At 35.1% G+C, this 17,313-nt stretch overlaps 1 protein-coding gene across 1 annotated transcript; it reads left to right on the top strand.

The window, feature by feature from the left end:
- The first annotated feature begins 7,591 nt into the window (after positions 1-7,591).
- On the top strand, positions 7,592-16,630 carry LOC128986306 (39S ribosomal protein L17, mitochondrial). The gene is made up of 3 exons (XM_054406601.1): positions 7,592-7,950; positions 12,699-12,909; positions 16,259-16,630. The coding sequence occupies exons 1-3, from the start codon at positions 7,753-7,755 to the stop codon at positions 16,543-16,545; spliced, it is 696 nt and encodes a 231-aa protein (XP_054262576.1). The 5' UTR covers positions 7,592-7,752; the 3' UTR covers positions 16,546-16,630.
- The last annotated feature ends 683 nt before the right edge of the window (positions 16,631-17,313 follow it).

The raw sequence follows: 17,313 nt of genomic DNA, 5'->3' as shown, positions 1-17,313 counted from the left end.
CAACTTTGGAGCACGACAGTGGCAAGCCTGGCGTCGATGGAGTCAGTTGGTTTTAGAGACTAGTTCGGGGTGTACGTCAGGATTGTAGTGCCGGTCGTTTCGAGTTGAAAGGAGGAATTACAAGATTAATAAAGGAAAGATTGTGTTTTTTGTAATTTTGGTGTGTCCATGACCGTACGTAGTCATTCGATGAAGTAGACATGGTGTTAATTTTTGCTTATAAGATATTTCAATTGCTAGATTAACCTAGAAGTCCACTTTGTATCCTCGAACATGAGGTGCAGGGCTCCCAGCAGAACAGAGCCAAATAACACGTAATTTCACGACCAAAGTTTCACGACCATCGCGGGTTTTTTCACGACCAATCCAGCCTTATGGATTATAGTGTGTTTGGTCGTGACAATAACTTTAATATAATTGTAAATTGAACAGTTTAGTTCAATTGAAACACATATTTTTATTATAACTAACAGGATAATTAAAGGATTGTTTAGAAAGATTTAGATTATTCCAGAAAATTCACGACCGTACCGCTTGTCCCTGACCATCACGTTTATGATTTCTATCATAAAAATTTCAAAAATTAAAATATCGTCATATTTCAATGTTTTATACACAAAAGAAGTACACCTCTATACAAACATAACAATTTTTCGGGTCTCAGGTAAGTTTTTTCGGAGTTATACAAACTTAAAAAGATTTTATTGGCTTTTTTCAATTTTTTGAGTTTTTTTATTTTTTTCTAGAAAGACAAAAAATACCAAAAGCTCAGTGAACTTTTTATTGTATAATGGTCATAAAAGTAAATTAGTTTATAGCAAAACATAGTTATAAAAATAATATTAACTATTTTTAATATTCATTTAAACGTCCGTTATGGTCGTGACAGGATTTTGTGTTTTTCCACTAAAGATGCTCTTTTAAAAAGAAACTACCAAAGATATTGCGTTACCATGGACATTTTATGAAACTTCAAATGTTAATGAAATAAAAAAAATAATAAAAGTTTTGAAAAAAGAGGAAAAAAATTTGCAAAGTGCTTTTCCTGAAAACGTACGTTTTTAAATTTTCACTCTACTACTAGTCAGTCTATCTCAGTGGCTAGGTACACACACACACACAGATTTGTTGGTTAGGTGCAAGATTTTGGAAAATATAATATTGTGAAAGTTATTATATTTATTTTTTAAATCACGAACTGTGTTAAGTGAACTTTCGTATTTTCAGTTATGAATAATAATTGAACTATTTCTTAACTTTTAACTATTTGAAATTATGTAAGTTTGTATTATAAAAACATCAATGTGTATTTACAACTAAGAAGTAACTCATTGGAAATATAATTATATTTCTACTTTTTATATGTACTGACAACTATTATATTTTAGGAAACTTTTGTCTATTTTTTATTATAGTTGTATCCACCCAATTTTATATTAAGCCCAGTAATTTTTATAATTTCTAAAATATCGTAAGATGGAGAAATGCAGACTATTTCAAAGACTCGATTCATAAGCACATGAATCGATTAATCGATCCTCGTTAAAGAATCGATTCATCGATTCTTTTGAAATCGATTCTCCCATCACTACGTTATACGGTATATACAAGTGAGTTAACAAATTTTTAGTTTTTCTCGAATTTGATGTCTGATTGCAATACAAAAACACCAATAAATAATAACAATGGTATATAAAAAGCTGTTGTGTTTACTATTTTATATTTTTGAAAGTGCATATTATGCAAATATTGACTACATCAGAACTTATGTTTAGAAACAAAGTAAAAAATAATTAAAAGAAGTATAAAAAATTATTACAGCTGGAAATAGTGGCATTGTAAATGATCATTCAATTTTAATAGTTTATGTAGAACATTTATTTTAAAACATAGGCTATAAAGTAAATCATAAACAGTGGTAATCACAACAGTCTGTACTATCACACCTCACACTAATAACAAAACATTTTTAAGTCTTCAATGAGTTCACCAGCCCCTCAATCAATGACTCTGTAACAAAAAACTGTGTTTTAGCTTTAATTTAATAAACTTGGGCAACACATTCAATGTGAAGCCTACAGCGTAGTTCACACTAGTAAACATATTGAATGTGGTACTGTGGGGTTATTGCATGAAGTTTTGGCTGTTATCTTTTTATTCGTGTCACTATAACATAGTAAAATATACAGTACAATAGACTCCCTCTTATCCAGACTCTCGGGACCGAGGTTAGTCCGGATAATGGGTTTTCTGGTTAAACTGACGTCCCACAAACTCATTAAAACTGACCATTTAAATGCATACTGTATATACAGTATTTGACTAAAATGTAGTAGAGCATTTTATTTAGACTAGTAATCACTGTTCTCATATCCTTAACACAAGAACAGTCGTTTCAGTAACGCTTACCTCCAACTTCCTGCCGACCTAGTCCGGTTAAACCGATGTGCTGATAAAAATTGCCCGGTTAAAGAGATGTAATTTCCACCGAGTGTTGTCTGGTTTAACCGATGTCAGGTTAAAAGGTGTCCGAATAAGAGGGAGTCTACTGTACCTTATCATGGCTATTAAACATGGTAATAATGTTCCCTAATATGCAGCGAGGAATATCAATTTTACTTAGCCTTAATACAAAGCGAAGAAGACTGATTCTGAAAATTACATTGCACTGCAACAGCAATGTTATGGGGTAAAGTTCTGCAGAGAAACTTTAATGTATTATACTATCCTATCAAATTTTCAGTTTCTATAAATTAATAGGCCTAATGACAATTAATAGCTTCAAATTTATATAAAATATGAAGAACCATAAACCATTAACCACCAACCATTAAGAAATAGGCCTGCTTATTAATCCGTTAGCCTATGGGTCTTTTTAAAAAGAGGACCACCCGCCAATCTTTTACAGACCATTGCGGCGTTTAGGTTATGTTATAGGCCTACCACATACAAAAAAACCACGCACCTGTTTGAGTCGTGCATGCAGGACAGCAGGAAAGTCAGGGCCGGATTTAGCATTTTTGCGCCCCTAGGCCCAAATAATTTTCCGCCCCCTAGTCTGGTCACAGTTACTTTCCTTCAAACCTTTATTAAAAACTATATCATACCCATAGGCATAAGTTAATTGCTTGAATACCACTCCTCGTTGGAATCATTGCAAGTTCTTTTTTAGAATTGACTTGTTTAGCCTTAACAAAATGCCGTCTTAAACAATTTTAGCAATTTTATGCTTTTAACAAATGCTCACGTTTGTGGCCAGTGGCCGTGGGACTGAAACAAAACAACTCAACCCACCGAGCATTCCTCCAAAAAACATGGCCATTGATTCCAATTGCAGGCGAAAAAAAAACATGAACTCCATACTGTACGTGATACCATAGATTAAACCTACTCCTTTAGTAGATTTGTCATCATTTTGGATTAGCTGAAAACAATTCTTGTTATTTAAGGAGTATGTTTTATCTGTGTTTTAAACCAAGTTTATCCAAAATAAAACGATCTACTTATCAACAATAGGTGGTCTCCTGTTTATATTACAAGAAATTAAAACACACATCACACATTATAGAACTAACCCTAAAATAATAGAAACAAAATTACGTCAAAACTAAGGTCCAGTGTCACCAACGTGAACTAGACAGAACAAATTTTGAATTAACAATGTGATAAGAAGTCGACTTGAGTTATATTTAATCTATTGGTCGTACTGCATCCTGATTATATTTCCAAAACAAAACAGAGCAATATTCCGGCCAACCGTATCGATCCTTAGGTCTGAGAAGAAAATGACAGCAAATTAATGGTGCTTAGGGGGGTATTGAAATTTTCTAAAATCTAATGCAAACTGAGATTAATATTTTTTTGTTAATTTTAATGGTAATTCATCGTTGTTTTAGGGGCCTAATATTCAACACAACTTATTATATGCTGTATTTTAACTTGATCCAGCAGATTGTTGTAAACTAATCAAAAAGATTAGTTAATAACTTTTGTTTTGTGAGGAGAGGGTGGTAACCATGTCTAGCACGCATGCACCCCTAATCAGTAGTGCCTAGCCCCAGCCAGCATAGTGGCAGTGCAGTGGCAATACGATGCGTACCCCTTGGGCGCTCGTCAACGTCAACATCCCTACAGCCTACTCCCGTACAACCAGTGTTCGTTACCAATTTCGTAACAAAATTGATGCGTAATTCTGAAAAATAGTTTCAAGTTCCTAACCATTATTTCTTCCTATAAACTTCAGAATCACAATGCTTTGGAGTTTTTTTGTCAACTATGACTATTTTTTTATTTTTAGATAGCCTAGTATAAAAAAAATACCCTCGGCCGTGCGCCCTCTGGGACCTTGCGCCCATAGGCCCGGGCCTACTGGGCCTATTGGGAAATCCGGCCCTGCGGAAAGTTAGAGTGGTGGGGAAAGACACCTCGCCCCAACGACTTATCCCCACCACTGCTCCAGGCCCTTACCCACCATGACCCTTCACCCCAACGTGCGCGAGACAGCGATGGTTCTGCACAGGTTCTTTTGAAAGTGGTAGGCCTATAAGTTTATAAACAAACAAGGTATCATTAACAAAATTTTTAGCTTTTTTCTATAAGCTAAGTTACTCATAAAAAAAAGACACGACTAGGTATAATTTGGCGCTTTTGACAATCAGTTTTGATAGAAAACTGTACAACACTAACCCAACCCAATGATGATGCTATTGGAACAATTTGTATTTATTTATGTGTTACCTGGTTTTTATTAACATAAACTAAACCAAACTGAACTAACCTTGTTTAACCACCACAGCACAGTGTGAAAGTCTATTTGAAAAGACTCTATGTCTTTAAATATTCATATCACGATACCTTTAATACTCAAAACAAAAATCAGAATTTATATCGCAGGGAATAATATAAAGTACGATTTGTATAACGAACTGATATTTCACCCAATATATAGGCCTATTGAAGGTACTGATATTGCAGGCTCTCTAAAGGACTTTACTGCAGTTCTTAATAGCCTACAATGTTTATAGTAGGACATTCTAGCATAAAATGAAGACTGTAAATGTATTGTTTCATCAAAATTACCCCAACTGAAGAAAAAATTGTAGGCCTAGTTATTTTGATCTTTATAATAATATGACCATAACAACCTGTATAATGATTTTTACATCACTAAGTAGAGGGCAGATTGTTTGTTCCTAAAAGTAGGTAACGGCACAACGGTTTTTGGGCGCTACAAATAACTAGCCTACAATTTAATCGTTTTTAAACTTAACGTATATTTTTCTGTCGTTGGAGTTTCAAATAGCATGTTTCTTATGGCCATGTTACTCTAAATAATTTCAAACAAACCGCCATTTAAATTAAACAAACGATGTTTTAATATTCTGACTATTACAACAGCGCGAGGAAATGCCTCTTTCAAAAGGTTACAGCATTCTAAGTTGTTAAGTTAGAGCCTATATGTGTGTATGAGTAGCCTTTATAAAGGCTAAGTATAGCGCTTCAGGAGCGCTTCAACGTCCAACCTCTCCATCTCAGAAGAAAGCTGCACGACATCCTTTTTTAGTTTAAACTGGTCCGTAGTGAGATCGATTCTACCGAGCTACAGGAGGGAATTAATTTCCTTATACTGAGAGGAACACGATCTTCGGATACATTTGCTCACTTGTACTTACCAACTAACTACTCTCTCAATTATTGTGGATTGGCCAGATTGCAGCGTCTTGGAAACAAAGTCGGATCACAAGTTGACTTCTTCAACGAACAGTTGTCTTCCTTCAGAAGAAAATGCTCCAACATTCTCTTTGATATGCCTGTTTTGTAGATGATGTTTGTTTGTTTTTCCTAAATCTCTTTCATTCTTGTTATTCAATTCATAGATTTATTGTTGTTTGTTGTTATTTTTTCACGTAGAACTTAATGTCATCATAGTTTATATTTTGTTAAATCTTGAGGAGATATTTGTTGTTGTTACTTTCAAAATCTATAGGCCTATGCTTTTTCTGAAGTCCAAATTAATATAATTTTTTTGTTGTTGTTGTTATTATCTGTACAATACTTTGTTAATGTTATTATCTGTAATTTTTGTCACATTGTTGTTTTCTTGTTATTATTTTTGTTGCAATGCTGCTTTGTTTCATGGTCATTATGTAACTTATCTTGTTATTTTTTTGTTATCTTTTCATTCTGCTCATGTGCTTAAAACACATAGGCCTATTTTGTAAATGGTGTATCCGTTGATATGAATAAATAAATAAATAAGTATAATGTAAAGAATGGGTACTTTCCTGTTAAAGGGAACATTCATTATTATAGAAAATTTCTTTTCGAATATCGAAATTTTATTTTTCTGTCCGTTAAACAGCCATTCCCCATGCCTTTTCTGTTATTTAACGGAATTTAAAGTCTGCCAAAGAATGGGAGATCCAATATAATATAGTAACCTACTAGGGTACTATAGTGTACACCCTAGGCCTGTCTATTGATAGCGGAACCTAGCCTTGCCCTACGCCAGGGTAATGCAAAGCCTAGCCAAGGCCTAAGTTATTTTAATGTTAGTTAGTTAGCCTACACATTTAATTGGCTTAAGGACCATATTTAGTCTACGGCATAGACTTTTTTCCAAACAGTTAACTTAATGGTTTACAGGCTATAGGTTTAAATGTGTCAACCTTAAGATTAAACTTAGCCTTTAAACATCTCACCCAACGGTTTCTAATATGAAAGTTACACCGCTTGGTAACTTATTTTGTAAGTGCCTTTAACCACACAGCCTAGACAGTTCTTATATAATTATAAGATTCGTCCTTTTGCAATGTTTATGGGAAATGTCGGTAGTCCTAACCATGTCCTAACTGTGTGACCGCTACAGGGGTACAGTTTCTTAACTGGGCTACGCTAATATCGATTGGAACTATCGAATTGAAATATTGATTAATAATCGATATTTTAAAATATAATATCTATTATAAAATTAATCTATCATAACCTAACCTAACCAACCAAACTTGTTGATGGTGAAAAAATCGCAGTTTACTAATCGAATCGATAGTTTCAATCGATATTAGTGTAGCCCAGTTAAGAAACTGTACCCATTGTTTTATTTGGACAACACTTGGAACAAAACACAACAAACACTTTTAAAGTCTACAGTATAAAAACTAACTTACAAGGGTGCACGGGGCTGGCACGGTAGAACGCATAACAATAAACACTCTTTTATACTTTTAAATCCGACTTCAAAACATACGATACTTCGATAAAACCTCAAATTATTAAAAAAAAAACACAGCTTAAACACTTTAAGACTTTGAAAACTACAATCGCTATGGGGCACGGCAGGGGCAGCCGGCAGACAGATGAGATGACAGAACGACAGAACAGTAAACAACTCTTTTGCTTAAATTGTGTGAGAGTCGTTCATTTAAAATCAGCTCAATTTTACGGTTTGCGCATGCGCAGTAGGCTAGTCCAATTCCTGCCCTGAAACGCTCGCTGTGGCAATAGGATGTTAAAACAAAAAAGTGCTAACAGCTGACTTCTTTCCTTCTCTCTTTCTTTCTGTGTTTTTTTTTTTTTTAGGTTATGTTAGTTAACCGTTAACCCGTTTTAGGTTATGTGATGTCGTCTTAATGTTTAAACAAAATATTGGAACTAGGGTAGTCTTTAGTGAAATTATTTTCACACCTTTGTTTTAGTCTAAAAGTGTCATATTTATATTGATTATCTTTAAAATTTTCAGAGATAGGACTAGCTATGCCTCAGGCAGATGTTTCAAAGCTTGTGTCCCAGTTAAAAATTAACATAAGCCCTGGATACAGAAGGTTAAAGAATATCAAAGGACCAGAAGGAAGACATGAAATTTTAAGGAAGATTTTAACTGGGTTATTTAAGTATGAAAGGATAGAGCTGAAATACACTAAGGCAGATGAAGCTAGAGGATATGCAGAACGGGTAAGGATTTTGCAGATCTTTGGTAGCGTAGGCTATATTAAATTATATGACTCCACATATTTTGTGTTACTTTGTTTAGGCCTACATTAAATACTCTATGAATGAAGACATTCTATGATGAATATAGAAAGTAGTGTAGGCCCTAAACGTAATCATAGATTTGATTGAAAATACTGATGATCTATATAAATAAAATTAGAGTTTTGTCTGTACTTTGCTCAGAATTATATACTTTTAGGTTATTTTTACGTTTTATACATTAAAGAAGCAGAAACGAGTCTTATCTCTATTTCTGTCTGTCTGTCTTTCCCTTTGTCTGTAACACTCAAGATGGCACTTTACGCAATCTTCTCCGTGAAAACCAGAGTACCTATCAAGATCCAAGTCATTTTAATGTATTCACTGGATTGGCGAGAGTGTCTTTAGTGATTTAAATATAGCCTCACTACTTTGTAAATAAAATTATGGACGTTCAAAAATGCAGTTTTGTGCGATTTTGGTCAAATTTTCGTTCTATTTTTATCACATAATCGTCTATGAAATAACGAACAGCTGTTCGGATCAAGATTATTTTTTCTAGCTGTCAATGATATGTTTGTTTACAAATACCGCAACCATTTCTTTTTACCTTTTTTTTACCTTCGATGTCTTCACCACAATCCGTAGATCGGGGAATCGTCATAGTTCTTCCGTCTGGACGGGATTTTTCTGTATATCCTATTCACGAAGTGAGCTGGCGTATGTGTGTGTAAGAATGTTCCTCTATGTACTCGTTTATGTTGTAATATGGTCTATTGGTGAGGTATTTTTTTAAGTGTTGGACAAATGTTTTATTGTTGTGTAGATGTTTAAATTGTTGTGGTAGCAAGTTGTAGAATTTTGAGCCAGTGTATTGTGGTGTATTGCTGAATTTAGAGAGTCTATGTTGGGGTAGATCTATGTTTGCTTTGTGTCTTGTGTTATGTGTATGGAGTTCTTGTCTGCGGACAGGTGTTTTTTCGAATCACGTTTTGAAAGCAAATCCCAACCAAGTGAGAATAAACAAGTTTTTCTTACATAACGGATTTAATTAATCGCAAGTGCAATAATATAGTCTAATAGTGTAACCGTAAATGAAATTAAATAACTAGACATCGTCCAAATCGGAACCAGAAATTCTCTGAGTATAAAATGTTTCTTGAGTTTTGACAACCAGAAAGAATACCTTGAATCAGTGTTGTATAGGGCTGGACACTGAAATGATCGTCGCCAATAGCTTACAAAAAAGGTTTCCACTCATTGACGGCGCTTCAATGGCGGTTGTGTAAAGTGTAAAGTAAAAAATCACAAGTGCAGTGGGTGATTGTAACAGAGGTTTAACAGAGGAAGTGCTAAACTCGCTTTTCCAATGTGTCACTTTCTGTTTCTACTCACCGTGTGATGCAATCGCTGGACCATACAGCCAATAGGCCCATAGCTCATATCTTGGGTACGTAAGCCTACATATTTATTCATAACAACCTTTTTGACGACGATCCTTGATACTGGTACTTTTCCATAGTTAAGAAATATAATTACAAATGACCAAAACCCCAACATTGTGTGATTTTTGTCACATTTCCTTCTAATGTTAATAGATATACTAATCATTGTTTAGAGAATGCGTAATCTATTAAATAACAAAAAGTTGTTTGGGTAAGGTTATTTTTTTTTTCAAACTGACACCGATAAGTTTACGCTATAACTTTTTACGAGAAAATCCAAAAGCAAGAGATCAATAACCTCGGGACTAGATATTAATGTATTTAATTGGTTGGATGTACTATAGTTCTTAGGTAGGTTCTTAAACGTAGGTACTGGTTCTTTTCCTTAGAACCGTTGGTAGCTGCTAGAATCATTTTTACGTAAGTACCAACACATCACTGTAGTTTACAAATTAGTTATCGTTGGTGTTGCACCTTATTTATTAGAGCTGTCCGTATTCAATTTAAGTGATGTCTTAACTCTGTAGGCTATAAGTTTTGCTTTTTCTGTCTGGATTCCAAATCTTAGCTTACCCGGTATGCTAAGAAAATGATAACCTATTTGAGTAAAACATTTGTTGGGCAAACCATCATGAATTGTTTACGCCTTTATATTGTTTATGTATCAATAGTTCGTGGCCTTTTTTGGATTGTTGTGTGTATGTCTGTTGGTAACGCATTAATGTCCTTATTTCTCAGTGTTTCACGGAATGGACAAGAGCACCTTTGATACTGAAAATGTCAACCGGAATAAAGTGTTAAATGGTGAGGTTGAGGTAGTACTTTAAATACGTTTAAGTTAACCGATGTGGAAAGTAACTTTCAATTATAGGCCTACTTTAGGGCTACGCTTCATGGATCTATAAAACATTTTTTAGTTTAATCGTTGGACATATGGACCATAACGATCCGGGTGACATTTAATTGCGAAGCATTTATTTTGGCTTGAACTGTCAGATACTGTTTTTGCGAAGGTTTATATATAATAGTTTTGCCAGCATATCTGCAAATATGAAAAACTAACTGCTGTTCTTAATCTTAATATAAGAAGGTTTCAACTGACTACTATAAGATACCCGTGCGTAGAACGGGCACACAGCTAGTTCAGTACTACAATGGAGTCAGATAGGCTAGCCACTAGCCTATCAAGAGTTTTACTTTTTTTGTCATAGGACATAAGACATAACTTAAGATGATAAAAACTTTGCAATAAAAAAAACACACCTCAATATGTTCTCTGTAGCAGCAAACCTAAGTACTCACTAACATTAATGTTATTTTAATCTATAGGACCATATACTATATCCTATAGCAATGTAGGCCTATGTTTGTTTGTTTGTCGGACTCCGAAACCGCTCGACAGATTGTAATGAAACTTTCAGGTATTATTCAAGGATGGTTTGTGTGAAGTTTGGTGCAGATCCGTCAAAAGGGCTCCGCCCCAGTGGCTCTGAAGTTTCCCATGTTAACCTTATGAGTACTCATATTTAAATGGAATTAAAAAATCTTAACATCTGGTTCAACTAAACAATTTCATTCTGTGATGTTCGATAGCATTAAAAAAGTTAATAGGTTTACCGACAGGGTGCAGCACTATTATTTTTTTAAATTTATAACAAGAGCTAATTTGCAACCAAAAGGTTAGTGAGCGTAGCGAACAAACTTCAACCAGGACGTGATTGAGCCTTGCGCAGTGGCGTAACAGCCGCCCCCGCAGACCCCGCGGTGCGGGGGGGCCCGCGAGGTTTAGGGGCCCGCGAGGTTTAGGGGCCCGCGAGGTTAAGATACCCTTTTCTCATAAAACCGTCCGTAAAACCGATCCTTTGTTCACAAATGTTTTTCTCTCCTGACAAATTATAAATAAAAAAACGATGTGTTGGTAGATACTTTTATTCTGCCAAATCTACTAAAGTTTTATCTTTTAATTAACAATATTGTTAACGAAACGCCAACGCTCACTACGATCACCCGACGATGTGTATTGTCAGTGTGGTTGTGTAGCTTCATGCTAGCGCTAGGAGCTGTGTGCCTGCCTGCCGGCCTGCCGCCGCGCCGTGGCGACACACACTCGGAGCCAGCCCCTCGGCGCTCCCCCCTCCCCCACTAAAAGCTCACGTGTACTCAGCTGACCGTAGATCACCTGATTTTGGAGATCCATTCCATGCGGATTGCGAGTGACTCGTCAGTAGTGCATGTCGCGAGAGTTTCTCAATCAGGTGGCATGTCATTAAATTGGGCTAATTTAGTGAAGCACTAACAGTTACAGTTGGGACCACGAAAGTTTGCAGTTGGCGGCAGCCATGACAAGACTAGTGCGACGTTGCCATATCACCCTTTGACGACACTAATTAAAATACTAAACAATATTTTTAAAACAGCTGGTATTATTCGATTTGGCAACACCGCACTGCCCTCATTGGCTCATTTGAAGTCAAATGGTAAATATGCTACTCCCTCAACTGCAAACTTTCGTGGTCCCGACTCAAATTATAGTTGGAAGCTTGGTTGAGTTTAGTAATGAATGTGAATGGTGGAGTAATGGAGTAGCCCATATATATTAATCACGGACATAACTCCCAAGTTTATTATCACTGTGACAGTGACAAAATATAAAATATGTTTCAAGGACGACTCTGGTCGTGTGGTTGAAGAATAGGTAAATACTTGATATTGCTAGAGACCATCCTCTGCCAGTCTGATCGTGTAGGCCGTATGCCTATTGCCTGCCGTCACCTACGTCATGTGATAGTTGTGGTGTGGTGATGGTTGTGGTATATAGTGCTGTGGTGGGGAATGGGAGGGGTAGTAGGGGGCCCACAGACATATTTGCGGGGGGGCCCGGGGAAATACTGTTACGCCACTGGCCTTGCGAACAAGCTCATCTTGAAATTGAGCAAGCATTTGACATAAAACCACATTAGGACAGGACGACGTCTGTCGGGCCAACTAGTAGAAAATAAATATGACAATTTTTAGGAAATATTTTACTAGAAGTCCAGCCAGGTAAATGGAAATTCGCTTAGTCTGCAGGTTTGCTGTGGCGGGTGTATTTATTACTAAGCAAGGGTTTATTTCCTAAAGTGTATTTATTTGCCAACTAGCTTGTTATAACGATCATATAAGTAAGTTATCCAATTTCAGTAGTCCCTATCTTCTATGGTTATTCTCCCAGAAGGCAGATTTTTAAATTTTATTTCTAAGAATTGCATGTTAATGAACAAACTAGAACCTGTACAATTGTTGCAGTTGATTTCTGAAGCTATCAGACATGGTGACACCCACAAGCCGACAATGGAGTTAGCAGACTATTGGATAGAAGACAAGAGAGTAGTTCACAAACTATTCAAAGTGCTGGCTCCACGCTATGAAAACTACAACATAGCTTACACAAGAATGTTTAAAGTTTCAGGATTTTACCCAGAAGGTGGTTTCCCTAAATCTGTTTTGGAACTTAAAGGTTAGCAACAATTATTTAAGCGTAAAAAGTGTAAACCATACATATGATTAGAAGGTTCAGTGAATTTCCCTTTAGTTAACTATTACTGTAACTGGGCTACTGAACTTTTTAGTTTTAGGGTCCCCAGGAGCCAATAACAATTTGTTTGAATTGTTTTATGTATGTGCTTGATGTGTTTGTAGGCACAATAATTCTCATATAAATTAACTTTTAAACAAGTTTTGCTCTTGATTAGGCGTGTTGAAGAAACCCATGATTTATTGTTGTCCACAGTAATTTTATAGACATTCCCTATCGATTTGATGACCCCTTTCATATTGACCCGCTGATCTGCAACCACAAGCCAAAATTTTGTCACTATCTGGTTCAAAATTGATGGACAACTTGACGTTCAAATGTGTACAGCCTTCTTCTAACTCCCTCACTTTCGAAAGTTATTAGGCTATGTTAATACACTTGATTACATATGTCAACCAGACATTTTTTTGAAAAAAATCAATGCGGATCTCTTTCTTTTAATGCGTTTTTGAATATAACTAATTTTGAATGTTGGCTCAGCTATCAGTGTAAATATTTATGGTATTGTTCTTCTACTGGTATTGTATGTTCATACAGTATTTATTTATTAGATATTTATTGGTTACTAGCTGTTTGCCCGTTCTACGTACGGGAATCTTGTAGTAAGTTAAAACCTTATATTCAGAACAGGAGTTGGTTTGCATATTTAGTGTGCATTTTTCCAGATATGATGGCAAAACTATAATTGTTTAGGAATACATATAAACCTTTTCAAATACAATATCTGACAGTTTCAAAGCCAAAACGAATGCTTCGCAATTAAATGTCATCCGATCGTGTTAGTCCATATTTTATATCTAACGATAAAAGGAATTGCTTTACAGTATAGATCTATGAGGCATAGCCCTAAGGTAGGCCTGTAATTGAAAGTTGCTTTTCACACTGGTTAGTAGTTAAAACACTACCTCAACCTCACTACTGCACACTTTATTCGGGTTGAAATTTTTATTAACAATGGTTCTCTTGTCTTTTCCACGAAAAATAAGGACATTAATGCGTTACCAATAGACATACACACACAAATACAGAATTGAGTCCACACAACATTTTGGAGTCCAGACAGAAAACGCTAAAATGTATACAGTAAGACATCAATTAAATTTAATAAGCAATAAGGTGCAGTGTTTATAAATAAATATTGAAAATAGTGATGTGTTTGTATGTAAAAATGATTCTTACTGCTACCACCGGTTCTAAAGAAAAGTAGCAGTATCAAAAACCAACGTTTACATTTAAGAAAAGATGTTAACATATTAATGACAGTTTGAAGAAACCACCTTTATCCAAACAAAGGTTTCTTATTTAAAAGATTACGTAATCTCTAAACGATAATCGGTACATATATCTAGCAAACATTTGGAGGAAATGTGACAAAAACGCACAAATCTGGTGTTTTGTACGTTTGTAGTTTTATTTCCTAAGTAGGAAAAGTACCGATATCGTTGTCGAAATGTAAGTAAGTAGAAACCAAAAGTGACACATTGGATAAGCGAGTTTAGCTACATCTGTTAAGTTAAACCTCTGTTACGGTACGATCACAGCAAAATCAGAAAGATCTTCCAAGATCGCAGCAACATCCACGATCACCCACTGCAGTTGTGATTTTTTACTTTGCACTTAACACAACTGTCCTTAAGGCGCCGTCAATGAGTGGAAACCTTTTTTGTAAGCTATTGGTGATGATGATTAAAAAAAAATGTAAGTTTCCTTGCACTAATACAACACTGCTTCACGGTATTTTCCCCGGTTATCAAAACTCAAGAACAATCGTTGCATTTGCGATTAATTAAACCTGTAAAGGAAGGCACAACGTTTTTAATCTCACTTGGTTTGGATGTGTTGACAAAACTTGATCGGAAATGGTTGCGGTATTTGTAAACAACTTTGAATGTAAACATATCAGTCAGTGAGAGCTAGAAGTGAGAACTAATCCAAACAGCTGATCGTTATTTCATAAAATGTAATAGTAAACATTGGGAGAAAATTTGACAAAAATCGAACAAAATTGGGTTTTTGGTGGTTTGTTATTTTGTTTTCAAAGAAGCGAGGCCATGTTTTTATAGCCAAAGACACTCTCACCAATTCAGTAAATATACAGAAAAATGATTAGAAACTTGATCGGTACTCTAGTTTTCTAGGAGTAGGCCGCGTAAAATGGCATTTTGGCGTTACAGACGGAGTCACAGAATGGACAGACAGACATACAGACAAAAATTGAGATAAGACTCGTTTCGGCTTTCTTAGGCTATGAAACGTTAAAATAACCAAAAACTGCATGATTCTAAGCAATATACAGACAAAACTGTAATTTTATTTATATAGATTTATTGAATTATTTATTGCATGTTAATATTTATATAATTATTTATTTACTACTAAACTAAACTACTACCACTAAACTAATGTACCACTAAACTACTAAACTAATGTACCAACCTTTGTTTTTTTTTTCATGCAAATTGATTTTGGAAATGTATTTTTTTTATGTACCCCTTGAGGGAAAAATCAATAAATGATGGTGATGATGATGACATATGTCAACTGACGATAGATTTTAACAGGGATTGACCCCTTAATTCACAGAATTATATTCGGCTATTTATGAACAACCCTTGTGCCTTAAAATCCAAAAATCACTGTAAGACACAGGTATACTAGTCTTATCGATTACTTAACCTTGTAAAACTTGTATTGATAGTAGACGCGAAGCTGTAGGAGGTAGTCAGGCTTTGAAGTACTTTACTCGAATAAACTAACCTAATTACCACTGTTAATAGGTTGTGCATAACTGAAATGTACTACTTATTAGTATTGCAGTAGCGGCTGAAAGCATTGGAATAACGTCATGGCACCCTCAGCGCTGTTCGGTTGTTCTGCCATAAGACTACATGTATTGGGATTGGGGCGGTCTGGCTGCCGTCCTTACTAATCAAGCGACGATCAAAAATTAGTCTTTACTGAATTTAATTATCCAATTATTTGATATATTTATGTTGCATGTTGTTTAAAGTACTCATTAAAGTAGTTTTAATTAAATTTAACTGAATAATATTAAAATGTACAACAATACATAAATTGTTGGGAGGGCGTCGTCCGAGAGTCCTTATGGGCTAGCCGCCACTGCTGTATTGTTCAACAGTCTGATTTTTCAATCAAATCCATTAATTACATTGAATCAATCATGCTAATCCTGTTATTCATGGATATTAAATGCAAAAATCACAGCCTTAAGATATTTGAAGTTGCTGTATAAATATTTTTATTCTTCTAGGTAACCCGTTTCCTCCATTAACAACAGATCTGTCAAATAACAGAAGTCTTCTTCACAACGTGTTGTTGGATGAAGCGAAAAAAGAGTACAGAGCAGAGAAGTATGCAGAAATGGCAGAACAGTTGTCTGCCGAGTCCAGCAATGAAGAAAATTCAACTACTGTTGGTAAAAATGACAGCGTAACTGAAGATCACTCTGACAAGGCAGTCGTTGACGATTCAACAAGTGAAAAGAGTGAAAAGACAGCTCCTAGCCAAGATAATCCTGATGTTGAAACAAAGAAGTAATTTATAGCTTTTTAGATACTGTAAACATGCATTAGTCATGAGTCATTTTGTTAATAAAAATTATGGTTTAGTGTTGTGCAATGTTTTTTGTTGTTTCTATTCCGTGTATATCTAATCTGTAGGTTCACCAGATATTATAGACACCATAGATTTGATTTCTACATGTGGTACAATATAGTGTCAATGATAATAATAGACTACCTACCTTCATAATATAATCCAAGAGCAGTGGTACTTAGTAAAATAGCATTTTGTTAGGTCTGAAAATCCAACCCTTCAGAAAAAGATAACAAAAGGAAATTTTGAGGAGCTTTGTAAACTAATAAACGTCACAATTTTTACAGTTCTTTAACAATTTTTACAAATTCTTTAAACAATTTTTAATATTTTCTATTAATAAAATCAGGTTGGACTCCATTATTTAAGTTATAAGAGAACTTAGTATAGAATCCAGTCAACACAAGAAATTCCATTCCCATGGCAATATTTTTTGCTCGGTTGGTCAAGTCAAATCATTTATTTAAACAGCGCTTAGTTGATGCAACTTCTGTCTCTGGGGCTCACTTAAATACTTGATAACAGCTTGGTAGTCAACATGGCAGCCTCTAAACTCACTCTGAATTATTTTGGTTTAATAGTATTTCATGGAAACATGCAGTACTTCATGGTAACATGAAGTACTTCGCTCACTAGATATCACCACCACTCAGCAGAAATGACAAAAAACATGTTTTGTAAGAAATATAATTTATACCAGTGTTGGTGACA

This window comes from Macrosteles quadrilineatus, unplaced genomic scaffold (genome assembly GCF_028750875.1).
Source record: "Macrosteles quadrilineatus isolate MER2022 unplaced genomic scaffold, UCM_ALF_1.0 Scaffold_2__2_contigs__length_208266976, whole genome shotgun sequence".
Taxonomy (NCBI): Eukaryota; Metazoa; Arthropoda; class Insecta; order Hemiptera; family Cicadellidae; genus Macrosteles; species Macrosteles quadrilineatus.
Note: the sequence above shows the minus strand (reverse complement) of the source record. Positions and strands in the feature narration are given on the sequence as shown.

What these genes read in the sequence shown, in the direction of transcription:
- LOC128986306 (XM_054406601.1), top strand. Translation starts at nt 7,753, where the DNA reads ATGCCTCAGGCAGATGTTTCAAAGCTTGTGTCCCAGTTAAAAATTAAC. An exon ending in CTAGAGGATATGCAGAACGG is followed by an intron (nt 7,951 to 12,698) that starts GTAAGGATTTTG and finishes CAATTGTTGCAG; the next exon opens with TTGATTTCTGAAGCTATCAG. An exon ending in ATCTGTTTTGGAACTTAAAG is followed by an intron (nt 12,910 to 16,258) that starts GTTAGCAACAAT and finishes TTATTCTTCTAG; the next exon opens with GTAACCCGTTTCCTCCATTA.